This window comes from Panthera pardus, unplaced genomic scaffold (genome assembly GCF_024362965.1).
Source record: "Panthera pardus isolate Hobbes unplaced genomic scaffold, ASM2436296v1 HiC_scaffold_20, whole genome shotgun sequence".
NCBI classification, from domain to species: domain Eukaryota; kingdom Metazoa; phylum Chordata; class Mammalia; order Carnivora; family Felidae; genus Panthera; species Panthera pardus.
Genome location: NW_026526766.1, coordinates 92,228,510 through 92,244,561, shown reverse-complemented (window position 1 = coordinate 92,244,561; position 16,052 = coordinate 92,228,510). Strand labels below are relative to the sequence as shown.

At 66.8% G+C, this 16,052-nt stretch overlaps 1 protein-coding gene across 2 annotated transcripts; it reads right to left on the bottom strand.

Annotated features, from left to right (window-relative positions):
- Positions 1-7,770: 7,770 nt before the first annotated feature.
- Positions 7,771-15,398, bottom strand: LHX3 (LIM homeobox 3). 2 transcript variants are annotated; one of them, XM_053908548.1, is made up of 6 exons: positions 15,174-15,398; positions 11,018-11,189; positions 10,269-10,471; positions 9,546-9,697; positions 9,285-9,456; positions 7,771-8,445 (listed from the first exon to the last, which is right to left on the bottom strand). In XM_053908548.1, exons 1-6 carry the CDS (start codon positions 15,259-15,261, stop codon positions 8,027-8,029), a joined length of 1,206 nt encoding a protein of 401 aa, XP_053764523.1. In that variant the 5' UTR covers positions 15,262-15,398; the 3' UTR covers positions 7,771-8,026. The 2 variants fall into 2 exon arrangements, with proteins under 2 accessions (XP_053764523.1, XP_053764522.1); XM_053908547.1 differs by lacking the exon at positions 15,174-15,398 and adding an exon at positions 13,377-13,586.
- Positions 15,399-16,052: the final 654 nt, after the last annotated feature.

Sequence of the window (16,052 nt, the reverse complement as noted above, 5' to 3'; positions counted from 1 at the left end):
GCGTAAAAACGGGGAGACCGGTCTTCTTGTTTTCCAGTGTGGCCCCCGAAGTTAATAAGAGATTAACCTAAACGTTGAAATCAGTTAAATCAACATTTTACTTGGAATCACAGACTACTGGGCTGGAGTTATTTTGACCAAGACAAAAACAGGAAGCCGCGTATGCAGTCCCTTAATCCCACACGGTTCTACACTCTGAGTTAGCAACAAATAACATGGGTGGGGGCTGGAGGTAGCAGCCCCCCCACCCCTGCCCAGCTCTCCACCCCCCACCACCGCCCCCCTCCACCCTGGGCCGGGAGCTCCTCTCATCCCCTGAAGTCAGGAGACAGCTCCGTTGAGAAATTCCTCAGAGGATTTGCTAAAGGACGGTGACAGGAGGCGGGCCAGCCAGGCCCCTTGGGGGAGGCGGGCCGCGGCCCCTCCTGGACCCTCGTGGAGTGCCTGCCCACCAGCCTGTGGCCCACGCACAAAGGGCCAGATGGACGAGAGGACGGCCAGATGTAGGGGTGGGGGATGAGAGCCACCCGGCTGGGTGGGAGCCTGGACAGGCCTCTTCCCGGGGCACACCCCCTGGCGTTGGCCCCCAGCCCCATCGGATGCCCTCCAGCTCCTGGGGCCGATGGGGCAGAGATGGGCCGGGGGAAGGGGAGGAGTCCCCAGGGAGGGGTCCAGGGCAGCAGGACCCAGTGGCCTCTCAGGGACAGAGGCAGCCCCCACCGGCCGCCTGCCCGCCTTTCGGAGACCTGGTGGGGACCCACGCCGTCCTCCCTCTGGGCAGTGGCCCCACCACCAGCCCCGGGTTCTGACGCCTGACGTCACCGGAAGGACTGGGAGAGAAGCCACCCCCCTGAGTTACGACCCAACCGGCAGCAGCCGAGTCAACCTACCCTCCATCGGATTTCCTGCCTGCTTGTCGGTCTCTGCCCTGCCAGCCATATATCCAAACCCAACCCCCACGGGGCTTCATTTTAACTAATAGGACACTTAGTTTAATGAGGAGAGTTTGCATAAGAGGAACCTGCTAATTAAATTTTAAACCTTGTCATTCTGAAGATTAGCCAGAGCTCCGATGGAAACATTTGTCAGGGAGAGAGGAGCCACTGCCCCCTCCCCAAGGAAAGGCTTGTTGGGGGTCTTGGCTGTAAACTACAGAGGGGTTTCTGGCTGAGGGAGCTGAGAAGGAATCTTCTGGAAGACCAGGAGATTCGCAGCACCAGGCCCTCTAAGGCGGCCCCCAGGATGGGCCTGGCTATGGGGGGCGGGGGGGCTGGCATTCTCCCAGGGAAACAGTCTGGGGGCTCCCGCCAAACCCCGCCCCAGGGTGCCAGGGCCCTGAGGCGGGGTGGCTGTGGACACAGCGACCTCAGGTTCCAGGAAGAGTGAGTACCACATGAGATGCCGGCACACGGTGGGGCTCCAGGGGCGCTGTCCTTTCCGCCATCCCTCTCTAGGCCCTGCCAGCTGTCGTGGGGGGGAAGGGGACAGGAGGCCCCCGCGGCTCAGAGCTGGTGGCGGCTGGCCACCCGCCTCCTGTCCTCCAGGGAGGCCGAGGGGAGCCTCTCCAGAGTGCAGACTCTGCCCGCCCCGTCTGCAGCCGGCATTCTGCCAGCAGAGAAAAAAATGGGGGAGGGGGGCACGTGAAAAGGGCGTGTTCGCCGTGTCACCCTGGAACATCACGGGTCTCGACCCCTGCCCTTCCTGGAGTTCAAACAAAGCTGGTGGTCAGGGCGGGCTGGCCCTCGGGACAATGGTCAGGGGTCTCCGGGAGAGCTTTAGGCCGGGGGACAGGACGGAGCCGCTCTGTAGACGACCACCAGGCCGGCGGCCGGTGCGTCTGGGGGCTGGAGATGCCCTCTCTGCTCAGCCACCGGGTCAGACCTCCCCGGACACGGGCCCTTTCCCGGGGAGGGGGCACTGAGTCCCAGGCCAGCTGTGCTCATCGGGGGAGGGTCCCTCTGCCGCCAGGGCCGCCCCCCTGCACTGCCCGCTGGGCCCAGGGCGGCGTGGACTCTGCACGTCCCACCACGGCGGAGCCTCCCCGCCACCCAGCAGTGGGAGACCCCCCACGGGCACCGCTGGGTTTCCTTCTCTCCCCACCCCGCAGGTGACAGGCCCACGTGGTCAAATCGGCCGTGCCGCGGCGTGTGGCCCACGCCCTCTGTGCTTGGGGGCCGTTTCTGGCACCTCACGAGGCCGACATCAGCGGCCACGTCCTACACCCCATGTCCACGCGGCCCCGCGTCCTCCTGTGTCCGTGGCTGTCCCTGTTCTGGGCATTTCCTATGACGTAGATCATACAACACGTGGCCTTCTGTGTCCAGCTTCTTTCAGCCGCAGGCTGTTTCAAGGTCCGTGGAGCCGTGGCGCGTGTGGGCGCGTTGCTGTCTTCCCGGCTGGTGCTGTGCCACGGCTGCCACGACAAGGACGGGCCCCCTTTTCCTATCGATTTATCACCTGATGGCCGTCGGGCTGTGTCCACATTTGCGCTGCTGTGCTGCCATGAACATTCGTATTCGGGTGTCTGTTTGGGTTCCTGTTCTCAGCCCCTTGGGGGAGTGGAAATGCCAGATGTCTGAGGAGAGGGGGGGGCTGCTGTCCCCATGGTCTGCGGCCCCAGGTCCCCGGCAGCAGCACGCCAGGCCCCGGTCCCCCCGTGTCCTTGCCAGGACTTGCTGCTGTCCGCTTTGCCCTGCTTGTAGCCGTCCCGTGGGGCTCCGGTGGCTTCTCACACTGCGGTTCTGACTCGATTTCCCTCGAGGCCCCTGGTGCGTGCCTCCTCCTGTGCTGTTGACTAGATCACCCTGTCACAGACGAGGAGCCACCTCTCGGCCCACAGCTGACGGGCCGTGGATGTGGGGGACAGGATGATGGTGGTCTCAGGTTTGGGGGCCCTCGGGGACAGGGGGCCCCTCAGGGATGGGGAGCCCTCAAGGATGGGGGACCCCCAGGGGTGAGGACCCCTCAGGGACGGGGACCCCTCAAGGATGGGGACCTCCAGATTTGGGGACCCCTCAGGGACGGGGAGCCCTCAAGGATGGGGGACCCCCAGGGATGGGGACCCCTCAGGGACGGGGAACCCTCAAGGATGGGGGACTCTTCAGGGACAAGAGGCCTTCGGGGACAGGGGACCCTCAGGGGCAGGGGACCCCTCAGGGACGGGGAGCCCTCAAGGATGGGGGACTCTTCAGGGACAAGAGGCCTTCGGGGACAGGGGACCCTCAGGGGCAGGGGACCCTTCAGAGAGAGGGGACCCCTCTGTGACAGCGTCTCCTCTGGATTGGGGTCTTTCCAGACCAATCACCTTGAGTGCATGACCTCCCCCAGCAATCCCGCGCCCTGCCTCCGTCTCACCCACTGTTGGGGCCGACACGGGCTGGAGCGGGGCAGAAGGACATGAGACACTCCTGCGGTGGCCTGGGCCCCCCACGCCGGCACCTGGCTCAGAGGACACCTTGACCTGGGCGCTCCGATCGGAGGTGGGGAGGAGCCTGTGCACACAACCCCGCTTCCCTCACAGCCACCAAGACCTACAGGTTACAGGGCAGCCCGCCCATCCCCCCTCTCGGAGCAGCTCTGATGTGACACAGTCAGGGCAGCGGGCCAGGGGCTTTTTGACCCCCTGTGACAACCCAACAAGGTTCCCCGACCCAGACCCCCCGCGGCTCAGAGCCCTGTCCTCCCAGAGCGGGGGTTGCGTGCTCACGGTCACAGAGCCCCGAGTCTTGGGGATGCCGCGGGTCTGGCCGGGCTGTTTCCTCTGCGTGGGATTTGCCCTCCACACCTGAGAAGGTGCTTTAGGCGCTCGCTGTCCCCACCTCTGCCCAGCCCTTCACCCGAGCCCATAGCCTGAGCCCATAGCCTGTTCCCCTCGCAGTGACCCGGGAAGCCAGGGTGTGATGCTGTTGTGTGCGGGCTCAGAAAGGTTGAGCCACTGCCCGAGGTCACACAGCTTGGGAGGAGCCTGGGCCAGTTCACCCCGACCCTGGGCTCTGGTGCCTGGCTCTGCAAGACCCCTAAGGACAGACGTGAGGGGCTTGGCAGGGAGCCGGGGGCACCACCCCCCCGCCTTCTCCAGGAGCTGGCTCAGCCCCAGCTCCCCACGCAGGTGTCAGCGAGTGGGCCCCCACGGCGGCTCCCCTGGACGGTTTCTCAGGAGCGCATGGAACCGAGGGTTTGAGGGCTGTGCGTGCCCCTGGGGGCCTGTGGCCACCCCTCCAGGGGCGAGCCCCACGGCCACACCCACGGGCACACTCGCGTCCCTGACTCTGGGGCCTGCGGAACCCGAAGTTTTCCCTCAGGTTTGGCCTCGGGCCCCACGCACGCTCCGCCCGCGTGACAGCGGCTTCTTAGCGCCCCGTCTATTTTTGAATGCCAAGAGGGGGCTCCGCCGGTCAGGAGGGAATATCTTTATGGTAAAAAATGAGCCATGTTGCTTCATCTCCAAGAGGGGTGGGTTCTGCCACGTCGCCCAGGCAGACTGATGAAAATCCTGCTTCATGAAGCCGTGGCTCCCCCATTAATTAGGGGGAGGGGGCCCTCCGCACGGCCGCACACCTCGCCCACGGCCAAAAGCTTGTCAACATTTTCCACGAAGAATGAAAATGTGAATACCTTTCAGATTATTCAATGTCACCAAGGTATGGAGAAAGGTCGCAGTGCTGGGTGTCATTTATCTCGTTGCGGATTTAAAGAGCTTTTTTCTATTAAATTTCTTAAAATTAATGTTTTATGTTGCTCAGAGTAATTTGAACAATTATGGGCTTAAAGAATTGATCATTACAGCCCCTGGGATTTAGCGCTCCAGACTGATTCCTTTGAAAACCCACTGATTTATAGCCTTGCTACTCAAGCAGGCAAGTCCCCAGGGTTTGGACCCCAACCCCCTCCTGTCCACATCTGGGGGGCCGGTCCCCCAACAAGCCGGCCAGTCCTGCGGGGGGTGGGGTGGCGAGGAGGGAGGCGAAGCAGGGAGGGGAGTGGGTCTCAGGGAGGGAGATGTCCCTGCTTTGGGAATCATCCTTTGAGGCTCCCCCCTTGTGCAAATTTTATACTTAAGAGAAGACCCTTTATGTGTCGGCTGATGTTATCATTTACGCTATTCAGGTATTCACGTTCGATAATGTAATACATCGCTGGGTTCGGAAGTTAACAGGGGCGCCTGGGTGGTTCAGTCGGTTGAGCCTCGGACTCTTGATCTCAGCTCAGGTCTTGACCTCGGGGTTGTGAGTTCGAGCCCCGAGCTGGGCTCAGCGCTGCGCGTGGAGCCTGCTTTAAAAAGGAAAAAAGAAAAAAATAGTTAACAACCCTGCCCTTCCTCACAAAAAGCTTCGCGAGCTCAAGGGGGCCCCGAACCCGCGACAGGGCTCCCCCACCCCAGGGTCTGCCAGCCGGGCGGCTGCCTTCCTCCTCACCAGCAACGCGGGTCGTCCCGGGCAGGGCCCCCCTGGGCACCCCTCCCACCGCCGCGCCAGCCCCTGGCCGCCCACACCCACCCGGCTAATGGGCTTTGTGGTCCCGGGACGTGGGAGCTGTGGTCCTGCCCAGCTGGCGCTCTGCTCGGATGGGGATACCGAGGACGGGGAGGCTCCGCGGGGACGGGGCGGCTGTGGGTCTGATGGCCGAGCACATCTGCCAGGTGCCTGGGTACGTCTCACGTGTCCCCTCCGACACCCGCCAGGGTCTCCGCGCTCGGGCTGGGCGGCCCCGGGGGTCTCGGGGGGAGGCCGCCCGCCCCCAGCTCCGCGGCACTGACTTGGCTCTGGGATTATCGACGCGCCGCCAGCTGGAGCGCGCTCGGCAGCAACTGCCAACAGGCGGAGGGCCCCGCGGGGACACTTAGCACTTTATTAACCTGTCAGCGCCTAAAAGGTCCCGGGCGGCCTGGGGGAGGGGCTCCAGCAGGAGAGGGGGCGACTTGAGGATTTACGCCCGCCCCCTCGGGGCCACCAGGTCAGACAGCGCCGGCTCCTGCGCCGCCACCGGGGCCCCCAGATCCCAACTCCGACCAGGCTTCTTTCTTCCCCGGGGGGGGGGGGCTCCCTTTCCCCTCCAGGACCCCGCCCACCACCCCCTGGGTGGCCCTGACCTTTGAGCACCATCCTCCCTGGCTAACCCAGAACCGCTCACACTTCCGGGTGCCACGCCTTTGCTCCGGGTAGGTGCCTCCGACCCTGCTGCCCTAGGCTGGCTCTTCCCTGCCCCACGCCCCCCACGGAAGGGTTTCGGGGCCCCTGCGTCCTGCCCCGAATCTTCTCCTGGTGCCTCTCCGTTCCCTGTCCCGGGGGCTGCCCTGTGGGGCACGTGAGCCTGCAGCTAGCGGGACCTTCCTCCCAGGAACGCCGCTCCTCCTTCCCAGCGTCAACCCCTCTTCCCTGCACTGGATGCTCATCCGCCCCCCCTCCCCCGACCGCCCCGGTGCCCCAAATGCAGTGGAGGCCCACAGGGCCGGGTCGTGCCCTCCGGTGGCGCACCTGCCGGGCGAGGGGAGGCCCCAAGCGCACAGACCCTCTCCTTACATCTCCCTTGGAGGGGCTGCCACCTCTGTCTCCACCTCGCAGGAGGGCTCAGAGGGGGCGGCTCACTTCCCCAGCATCACACAGCAAGTCACAGATGGCGAGGAGTGGAGTCCAAGTTGGCAAGACCCCCACGACCACGTGCCGTGAACCTCCTGACCAGCCGACTCCACACCGTCCTCACCACGGTGCCGCTCCAGCTGTGAACACATTCCCGGGCCGCCCCAGCCCCTGTCTCTCCCAGGGACCGGGCCCCCAGCAACCCCCCCCCCCCATTTCTCCCACGTCTCCTTCCGGTGCTCAGAAGTTTGGCCAAGATCCAGGGACAGAGGGGCCCAATGGTGCCACCCCTGAGGAGGAGCGGCGGCTACTCCCACCAGCCTCCCCGTTTCCGGAGAACTGCCCCCTCTGCCCCACGCACCCCTAGCCCCACTCAACACACGGACCCTCTAGACCATAAGCGACAAATTTATTGAAGTCTTGGAAAGAGCCGATGGTCAAAGAGTAAATAAAAACACGGGACGTCCACAGAACCAACAGGTAGCTTGGGATGCACGTTTGTGGGGATAGCTGGGCCTCACCCGCGGCCGGCCTGTGAGTCTGGGGCGGGCGGCTACACGCTGTCGTCGGGGGCGGAGGAGGCGCCCGATCCTCAGGCAGTTAGAGCGGCTCCCAGAGGGAGAGCCGCAGGCTGTTTGGCAACGGAAATCGGTGGGCTGGGCGTGGCCTGGACGCTGAGGGCCTGGGGGTGGCTGTGACAGGGAGGGAGGTCCCCACGGCCTTAAAGGTTGTTCGTGGAGAAGAAGGGCGCCCGGGAGTGGCATCTCTTCGGAGGGGCAGTGGAGTCAAGAACAGAAAGATCCAGAGCCAGCTGCCCCAGGGAAGAGGGGAGAGGAGGCTCCTGGGAAGGTGGGGGCTGGGGTCAGGGAGGCTCCCAGAGGGACCAGGAAGGACACAGGCGTGGTCCCCCCCCTCGGCCACCTCCTGCCTGGAGAGAGGAGACCGACCCATCTCCGACCTCACGCGGGGCTACACAGCTCAGGCAGATGGAGCTTGGGAAATAAAAGCACGGTTCATACTATTTTCTTGGTTTTAGAAAGAGAAGCATCTTCCCGCCTGAGGACGGTGTGGAGCGAGGCCCGGAGTGAAGGCCCAGCCTGGGCGGGTGATGGCTCGGGTCTAGAAACAGCAAGCGTCCAGTTAATTGGTCCACAAAGGGAGGAATCTGCTTACAAAACAAGGCTCGCTGGGCGGCCGCGGGCGGGCCGGCCCCGGGTCCAGGGAGGAGGACGCCCTCTGCGCCCGAGGGAGGGGCTGCGGGGTGTGGCCCTCTCTCGAGGCCCTCATCCTGTCCCCCACTGCTGCCAGTGGCGCCTGCATCCCGCGGAGGTCCAGGACTTCGGGCAAGGAGGGCCGTGCGGCTCCAGGCCACCCAGCCGGGGGTGGGGGGCGGGGCGGCACCGCAGCCCTCACCCCTCATGGCCGGCGCTCGGGGGAGCCGGGGGCCTCGGTCAGAACTGAGCGTGGTCCACCTCGTCCAGCCAGGAGGCAGGGCTGGCAGGGAAGTCGGGGTAGCCCCCGCTGCTCCCCGTGGACAGGTCAGAGCTGGGTCCGTTTCCTGCCAGCACCCTCATGGGCGGGGGCCCACCTGGGGCCCCCGCGGGCACCAGGCCCAAGCCGGCATCTGGGTAGACTAAGCTGGAGAGAAGGGGTTGGGGGCCAGGGAGGCTCTGCAAGGCAGCTGGGGACGGGGGGACACCGTAAGGGCTGCCGGGCCGCAGCTCGCGGTACTGCTCCGGGCCGGCCAGGCCTCCGTGCTCCAGCGGGAAGCTGCCCGGGGCTCCCGCGGGCCTGCCCAGGGCTGGGGTGGGCTCCCCCAGGCTGCTGTAGAGGCCGCTGGCAGGGCCCATTTCGGCCATGGACGGCTCATCTGCAACGGAAGTGGATTGTGCAGCTCAGGGCCCGCCCTCCTCCCCCTCCTGCCCTCAGTGCCCCTCCCCCAGCAGTGGCCGGCCCGCCTCTTCTGCACTTAGAACTCCTGCTGCCCTCGGCCCCCGTGCTTGTGCAGCTCAATCCCACCCAGCATCTGAGGAACGGTGGGATCCCCTGGGGGGAGCAAAACCAGTCAAAACCCAGAGTTGCAGGACAGTCCCCGAGACGGCTTTGGGAAAGGTAGCACAGACTCCACTAATCCCATTTTGCAGACAGCTCAACTGAGGCTCAGAGAGGCAGCGTGACTCATTGCCCAAGGTCACAGTGCAGCCAAAGAGAATCTCTTGCAGAAACTGAGGACGGGCACCAAGGGGTAAGAAAGAGGTCTCCCTGGCACCGAGACTGAGACAATCAGACCCCACAGAGGAGGGTGGGCTCCCCCCCGTGGGCTCCCCCCCCCCGCTCCAAACAGCCAAGACTTTTCATCACTTACCCCAGAACTGTGCTGCCCACTTTCCTAAAAAAATCATTGCAAGGGCCAGGAACCAGAGGGTTGGCCTGGACCCTTTCCCCATGAGAAAGCCTGCTGCGGGACACGTGGCCCACGGGGCTGTCCCCCCCCCCCCCCCCGGGGAGAAGCTGAGCAGCGCCCCAGGGGCCAAACCCCACGGCTGGGGGACGGTGGGGGCCAGGGTCCATCAACGGTCCCCTAGCGAGGAAGTTCAGTTTGCGGGCTCCTGGCGCCCAGTGGGCCCAGGTGCGGTGGGACTCCCGGGCTGCGGCTCCCGGGGATGCGGGGGCTCCGGCGCCCCGGGGGGCGCGGCGGCCCGCCGTTACCGGTGAAGGAGACGTCGGCGTCGCTGTCCTGCCCCTCCTCCTGGACGCTGTCCTTGTCGGACTTGGAGCCGCCGCGGGCGCGCTTCATGTTGCGGAAATACTGGCCCCAGCGCTGCCGGCCGGCGTCCTTCTTGAGTCGCTTTTCCTTGGCGCGGCGGTTCTGGAACCACACCTGCGGGGCGGGGGCGGGGTGGGGGTGATGAGCGGCCTGGCGGCGGGGAGCGGAGGGGTTGGGGGCGCGGCCGGGCGCGGGGCGCTGACCTGCACGACGCGCATGTCCAGGCCGGTCTCCGACGAGAGCTGCTCGCGCACGTGGCGCGCGGGCTTGGGCGACGTGTTGTAGGCGCTCTTCAGCGTCTCCAGCTGCTTGGCCGTGATGGTCGTGCGCGGCCGCTTGGCCGTGGCCTCCGCCTCTGCACCGCGAGGGCTGGGGTGAGGCCGGGCGCCTCGGCCGCCCGACGCACCCCACCGCCCCCTCCCCCACCCCGCCCGGGCGCGGGGACCCCGGGGAAGACGCGGCTGGCGCGCGTCCGGGCCCGGGCGGAGGGGCGGCTGCGCCGCGACCTGGGCCGCAAGGAGGAACGCGCGGCCCCCGCCGGCCCGCGCCTCCCACCTCCCACCTCCCACCTCCCCTCCTCCCGGTTGCTCTTTGTTCCGAGGCTGTGCGTAAGGCCGGATCCTCGCGGTCAAGGGTTCGGGGCGATAACTCAGACCAGGGGTGATAATCCGCCCAATCCAGACCAGCCTCCCTGCGCCCGCGAGTGAGGAGGCCGCTGAGACCCCGGCCGCCCTGTGAACTGTCCCCACCCGGCTCCAGCCCCAGTCCCCACCCCAGGCCTGCAGGGAAGGCGCTTAAGTTCGCGTCCCCGCGCGAGCGCGCTTCGGCGGGCGCTGGACGTGGGGATCCCTCCGCGCCCCGACCCGACGGGCGCCAGCCTCTTTTTGCAGACGGGGACAGGAGGGTGGGTGGACCCGCCCACTGACCGCGCTGCTTGGCCGTCTCGTAATCCGCCTTGCACACGAGCCGGCTGTCTTCCATGAGGTAGAACTCGTCGCCCGTGGCCAGCTGCCGCTTGCACACGACGCAGGCGAAGCAGTGCAGGTGGTACACGAAATCCTGGGCGCGGCGCACCACCTGCGTGGGCGGGATGCCCAGCTGGCACGCGGCGCACTTGGTCCCGAACCGCCTGCGGGACGCACAGGGCGCGGCTCAGCGCGGCGTTTGGCGGCTCCTTCGCCCGGAGCGGGTTGGAGAGCGGCGAGCGGGGCGCCGCGCTGGGCGGTTCAGGAGGGAGGCTCACCCCGGCCCTGCCCCTAAATCACCGGCCCGGCAGCCTCGGCGGAGCCGCACAGAATACCGAGAAGGGACCCCCGGGGGCCCTGGGGGCCGGGTCAGGAAGCTGGATCCGTGGGCCAGGTCTCTTAGACCCCCGAGGCTTGTGCCTGGAAAGCACCCCCTCCCGAGCATTAAGGACAAAAACAAGACCAGAGTTAAGAAGGAGTAGATCCAATCAAGTTCTGCAAACCTGGGTTATCTTTTGAACGACTGTTCCCATGATTTACAAAATTAATTACCTAGGAAAAATTAGGCGCCTGGCCTCACAGGCCGGGGCTGCAGCGGAACTGCCCCAAACCCTGCCCCTGCCCCCTCCCCACATGGGTGGCGGGAGGGGCCGACCTGGCGGGAGCAGACTTCCCCCCTGCCCTCCCCGCGGGGGCTCGGCCGCACTCACTTGAAGAAGTCGTCCTTGCAGTAGACGCTCTCTCCGCGGCTGAAGCAGCGCTCGGCCAGGGGCGCGTGGCAGTCGCTGCACCTCAGACACTTGCTGTGCCAGTGGCGGTCCAGCGCCTTGAGGATGAAGCGGTCCAGGATGTGCTGGTCACAGCCGGCACACAGCGGGATCTCTGCAGGCCGAGGATCCGCCACGGTCAGGGGTGCCGCCCGGAGAGAGCATGGAAGTCACCTTCCCGCTCCAGCCTCCGGGGCCGGCCGGGGCTGCCAAGGGACACCCCCTTCCCCGCAACCCGTCTTTCCCAGCTGGCACGAGTGGCTGCTTGGCCTGCCAAGCGTAGCGAGCGCCCGGCACCAAAGTCCAGAGCCGGGCCCACGGTTAAAATTGGGGGAAACTGAAAACGGTTTAGAAGTGTGCCCTTGAGCAGGAAGGGGCCCAGGCCGCCCCGTTAGGCCAGACACCGTTGATTGCAAAGTGTTCCCAGTTAGCACGAAGGGTGCACGTTGAGCTCAAATGAAAATCCCGCCCTACGGGCTCTCTCCGTCACCAGGAGGCAAGGCATGGTCGTGGGGCACCCACCACCCAACCCCCATCATTATTTTGCACAATTAAATATCATTGCAGCTGGAGATTGCTTGTTTCAGCATGGCCACCCAGCCCCGTGGCCCTGTCTGCAGGCACCAACGCGAACACTGGTGTCCTTGTCATCTTTGGGAACCCTGGGGGGTACTTATGCATGGGCTGGACAAATGCATCCTGGTCACCAGACTCAATCGCTGGTGCCTGACAAGAGTTGCTGGGACACTTGGTCCTGCTGCCCCGGGACGGCAGGCCTCTGGGGGAGCCAGGCTGGGGAAACTCTGGAGTGGCCTGCGGGAGCCACTGGCCCATAAGGGGCTTTGCAGGGTGCCCGTGGGGTGAGTGTCCCTGTTGATTTAGAAAAGGTCTTCCGAAGAGGAGAGCCAGCGGCAGGACTGGAACCAGTGCGAACACCGTGCCCACCTCGCGGTGCCCTCCTGGCCAGCCGCCGGCCCCTCCCGCTCCAGGCCGGCCTGCAGTGCGTGGGGGACCAGAGAAGGGCCTCCCTCCTGAAAGAACCCGATCGACCTACGTCCGGAGCGACGGGAAACTCCAAACGGACGCGATCCCGCGTCGGGCCAAACCGCGGCCCCAGGTGCAGGAGCGCGGGCATCCGCCGCGCGTCCCGGGCCCCCCTCGCGGGCCTCCAGGGCAGCCGGCCCACAGCTGGTGGCCGGGCGGGCCCGCGCCGCGCGGATTCAGCACCGCGGCCCGGACAGCGCCCGGCCGAGCTCGCCCCCCCGCCCCCCTCCAGCCCGGCCCCGCGTCCTGCAAAAGCCGCTCCCGCCGCGCGCCCCTCGCGCTCCCCGCCAAGCCTTGCGACCCCGGCCTTACGCTGCATGGCGGCTCCAGCCTCGGCGGGGTCTCCTACCCTCAGCACCCGCGGGGCCCAGCGGAGCCTCGGCCCGGCCGCCTGCTCCCGGTCAGCTCTCCTGAGCGATCGCGTTCGGAGCCCGCCTCCCCTCCCTCCCTCTCCCTCCGCCCTCCCACCCCTTCCTCCCAGCCCCTGCGGCCAACCCCTCCCAGGAACCGTGGGAAAAATAAATAAATAAATAAGTAGGGGACGGATGAGCCTCCCCCCCACCCCCCTAGCCTGGATGTAACCTGTTTCCCACCTGCTCCGTCCCTGCCACTCCCCGCCGGCCCAGGCCCGCCTCCGTCTCCTTCCCGTGGTCTCCCGGGCCAGAGAACGTTTGCCGATGGCCCTCCTCTGGAAGCAATGCACAGGGGAGCGGGGGGCAAGGCTGGTGCCACCGGGAAGCTGGACCGGGAGGCTGGGTCTTTCCTGTAGACGGGTCCTGAGAACCGTCTGGAGCCGGCCAGTCAGCAGGTGCGTATGGGTGCAGACAAGATCCCCGCCAGGAGCGACCTGCCAGCGGGCTCCAGCTCTACCCCCTGGCCCCTGCCTCTGCCTCTCTTTCTCCCCACCCCCCCCCCCGCCCCGAAAGTGTGGAGGGTCTGGGTGGGGTCGGCCCTCTCGGGGATCCTCTTGCCCCGTGGTCATTGAGCTGCGCGGTCCTATCCACTTACTCTCCTGATAAGGGAGAGGGTTTGCTAAATCGGTCCTGGGACCCCTCGGACTCTCCGGCCTGAGCAGTGCGGCGCTGCGACCACGCAGCCGACAACACAGCTCCAGGGGCCCCCACGCTAACTCGCTGCTGGGGCCCTTGCACCCGTGCCCTCCCCGGTCCCCTGTCTGCCGCCACCTCCGTGGCCAGGCCCGGAAAGGAGCGAGGACCCCCGGCTGTCCCCGGGGCGGCCGCTCAGCCTGGGCACCCACCTCGGCGCAGGTCCTCTCTCCGCGCCAGCAGCGCCAGCAGCAGGTCGCCGCCCGCCGACTCGCGGCCGGGGCCCAGCTCCCCGCGCGCCTCCATGGGACCCGTCTCCTGGCGCCGCTGCTCTCCCGCCCCGAACTTTCCCGGGGCCCGGCGAGGCCACGGCTTCGGTGGCCCCAGGCAGGTGTCCGAGCTGTTCCCCGCGCTGCTGGGCGCCGCGCCCGCGGGCCGCCCTGGGGCCCGGAGCCTCAGGCCGCGCGGAGGGCGGAGCGGCCGGGGGGGCGGGGCCGCGACGCGGGGCGGGGCGGGGCCGGGGTGGGGGGGTCGCTGAGACGCGCCCCAGCCGTCCGCCGGCTCTGCGCGCCTTTGCGCGGGGACTCCGGGTGCCCGGGCGCCCCCCAAGTGCCCGGCCCGAAGGCGGGGACAGTCACGGGAGGAGCCGGGCCAGGGCTGCCCGCGGGCGCTTGCCCCGGTCCCGCAGCTAACCTGCCCGGAGCCGAGGGCTGAGGCCTGGGCTCCGGCGTGCACGCTCGCGGGTAGGCTCGGGGTCCGGGGAGGGCGGTCCCGGAAGGAGCCGAGTCCTACAGCCGCTTGAGAGACGGGGCTGGGAGGCTTGGTGACAACGTCTGGTCGGCAAGAACGCGACCCGAGACCCAGCGAGGACGAGTGTGGCGCCAAAAGGCTCTCAGCCAAGCCACCAGGAGCCAGACAGGACCTCAGACCTCCCCGCTCTGACCAGCTTCTGAGCCCCACCCTGAGAACCGCCACCAGAATGGGCACAGAGAAGAAGGGCGATTCCCGGCAGGTACACCCGGTGTCCTCGGCCTGGACACGCGACCAAGACTCAGGTCAGGAAGGACAGAGCTGGGAAAGTCGGGGTCCGCCCTCACTTTCCTCCTCACCCACAGCGCCCCAGATTGCCCAGAATGCAGGTCCCACACTTAATTTTCCAATATCCTGCCCCCGGTCCAATAATTAAGACACAGCAGTGTGGGGCCATTGCGGGCTGGGGCTGGTGAGGGCAGGCACTCCAGGCAGTGCTGGGGAGCGGCGGGGTTTATGCCAGCCTTCAGGTCCCTCCACCTGGGACTGGCAGTGGGCAGTCCTACGCTCCTTCTCCTGGCCTCCAGTTGCCGGGTCTGCTGTGCACTTCAACAAGGGGACCAGCCTGGAAGGATGTGGGCAGGACACAGCGCCTCCCAGATCCCAGCAGACCCGAAGTCTCACGGTTTTGAGCGAAGGCTCATATGACACTTGTTACCCAGAGGACAGGGCAAGGGTGCTCACGCTGGGGAGCCGAGTGGGTGCTGGGTGTGCTGGGGTGTCGCCTGTTGAGTGTCAGCTGCTTGCAGAGGCCTGCCTAGAGGGACCAAGTGTGGTTCGAGGGGGGAAGGGACAAGCAGACAGCGGGTCCGGGAGGTGGCGGCCCCACACGCTCAGCATCTGGCCAGCCTGCCGGCAATGCCTCCATTATTTCACAACGTCCATGGCAATGTAGTGGCCCTTAGGGAGGGTGGTTCAGGCGGGAGATCCAGCCCAGGGGTCCCAGTTCTGCACTGTTGGGCGGTTAGGAGGTCTGTGTGGGACAGCTGAGGGGCGTGGAGTCTGGAGGAAATTGGCGCCCCTCACTCTGCCCTATCCCTTCCGCCCCAGCAGCGCCTGCAGGGCCCCTTCTGTTCTCTGCTGTCCTGGGCCCCTTCCTCCCCGCTGTCCCTCTGCCTGACTCTGCCACCCTTGCCGTTTCTCCCCTTGTGGGTGCTCTTGCTCGGGCTGGAGGCCAAGGGGCTCACGGGGGTCCTTACCCCGAGTCCCACCGAAGGTGCAGACGGCAGCGGCCCCGGGGGCCCCGGGCCGGTCTCTGTCTCTACCCAGCTCGGTTTCCAGCAGCATGGCGACCACCAGGCCGAAGATGAGGCCCGAGTGGCCCCGGGCAGCCCTCCTCCCTCCTCCTCTGCCACCCCGGGGGAGGGCTCGGAGCTCCCCGAGGTCCCGGGAGCCTCGGAACGGCGAGCCTGTGGTGCGCGGTGTGGCCAGGCGGGAGACTCTGGGCCCGGGCGCTGTCCGCGGTGCTGAAGGAGGCGCGCGGCTGCCCACCTCCCCACCTCCCCACCTCCCCAGGCCCCCTGTCCCCCACCCCTCCCCACGTCCTCTAACTCCGCCCACCACCCTCTTCCCCCAGCCCTCCTCCCCACCATCCCACCTCCCTAGGTCCTCTGTCCTTGCACCAACCTCCCCCCTGCCCTGCCCATTTCCCTACCTCCCCAGGCCCTTGTCCCCCACCCCCTACCCCCACTCTGCCTGCCTTTCCCCCAGCCCCTCCTCCTCACTTCCCCACCTCCCTAGGTCTCTGGTCTCTCCACCAGCTCCCCCACCCTCCCCCAGATTCCTCCTTACCCACTTCCTCTCCTCAGGCTCCAGGCCACACACCCCCCGCCCCCCCCCCCCCCCAGGACCCCCAGTCCCTCAGCCAGGCTTATCCCCTCCCCACGGCCCCTCCCTTTGCCGCTGCAGGCAGCTTCTTCTGCCGGCTCTGCCCTGAGCTCCAGGCCAGCCTAGAGGCTTGGGGATTTGAAGTAAGTGGGCGGTCCACCCTGCCCTGCGTGGCAGAGTCCAGGACTCGGCAGGTGGCCCCTCCAGCCCCACTGGCCTCCAGCCCAGGCCCCCACGAGTCCCTGGCTCCA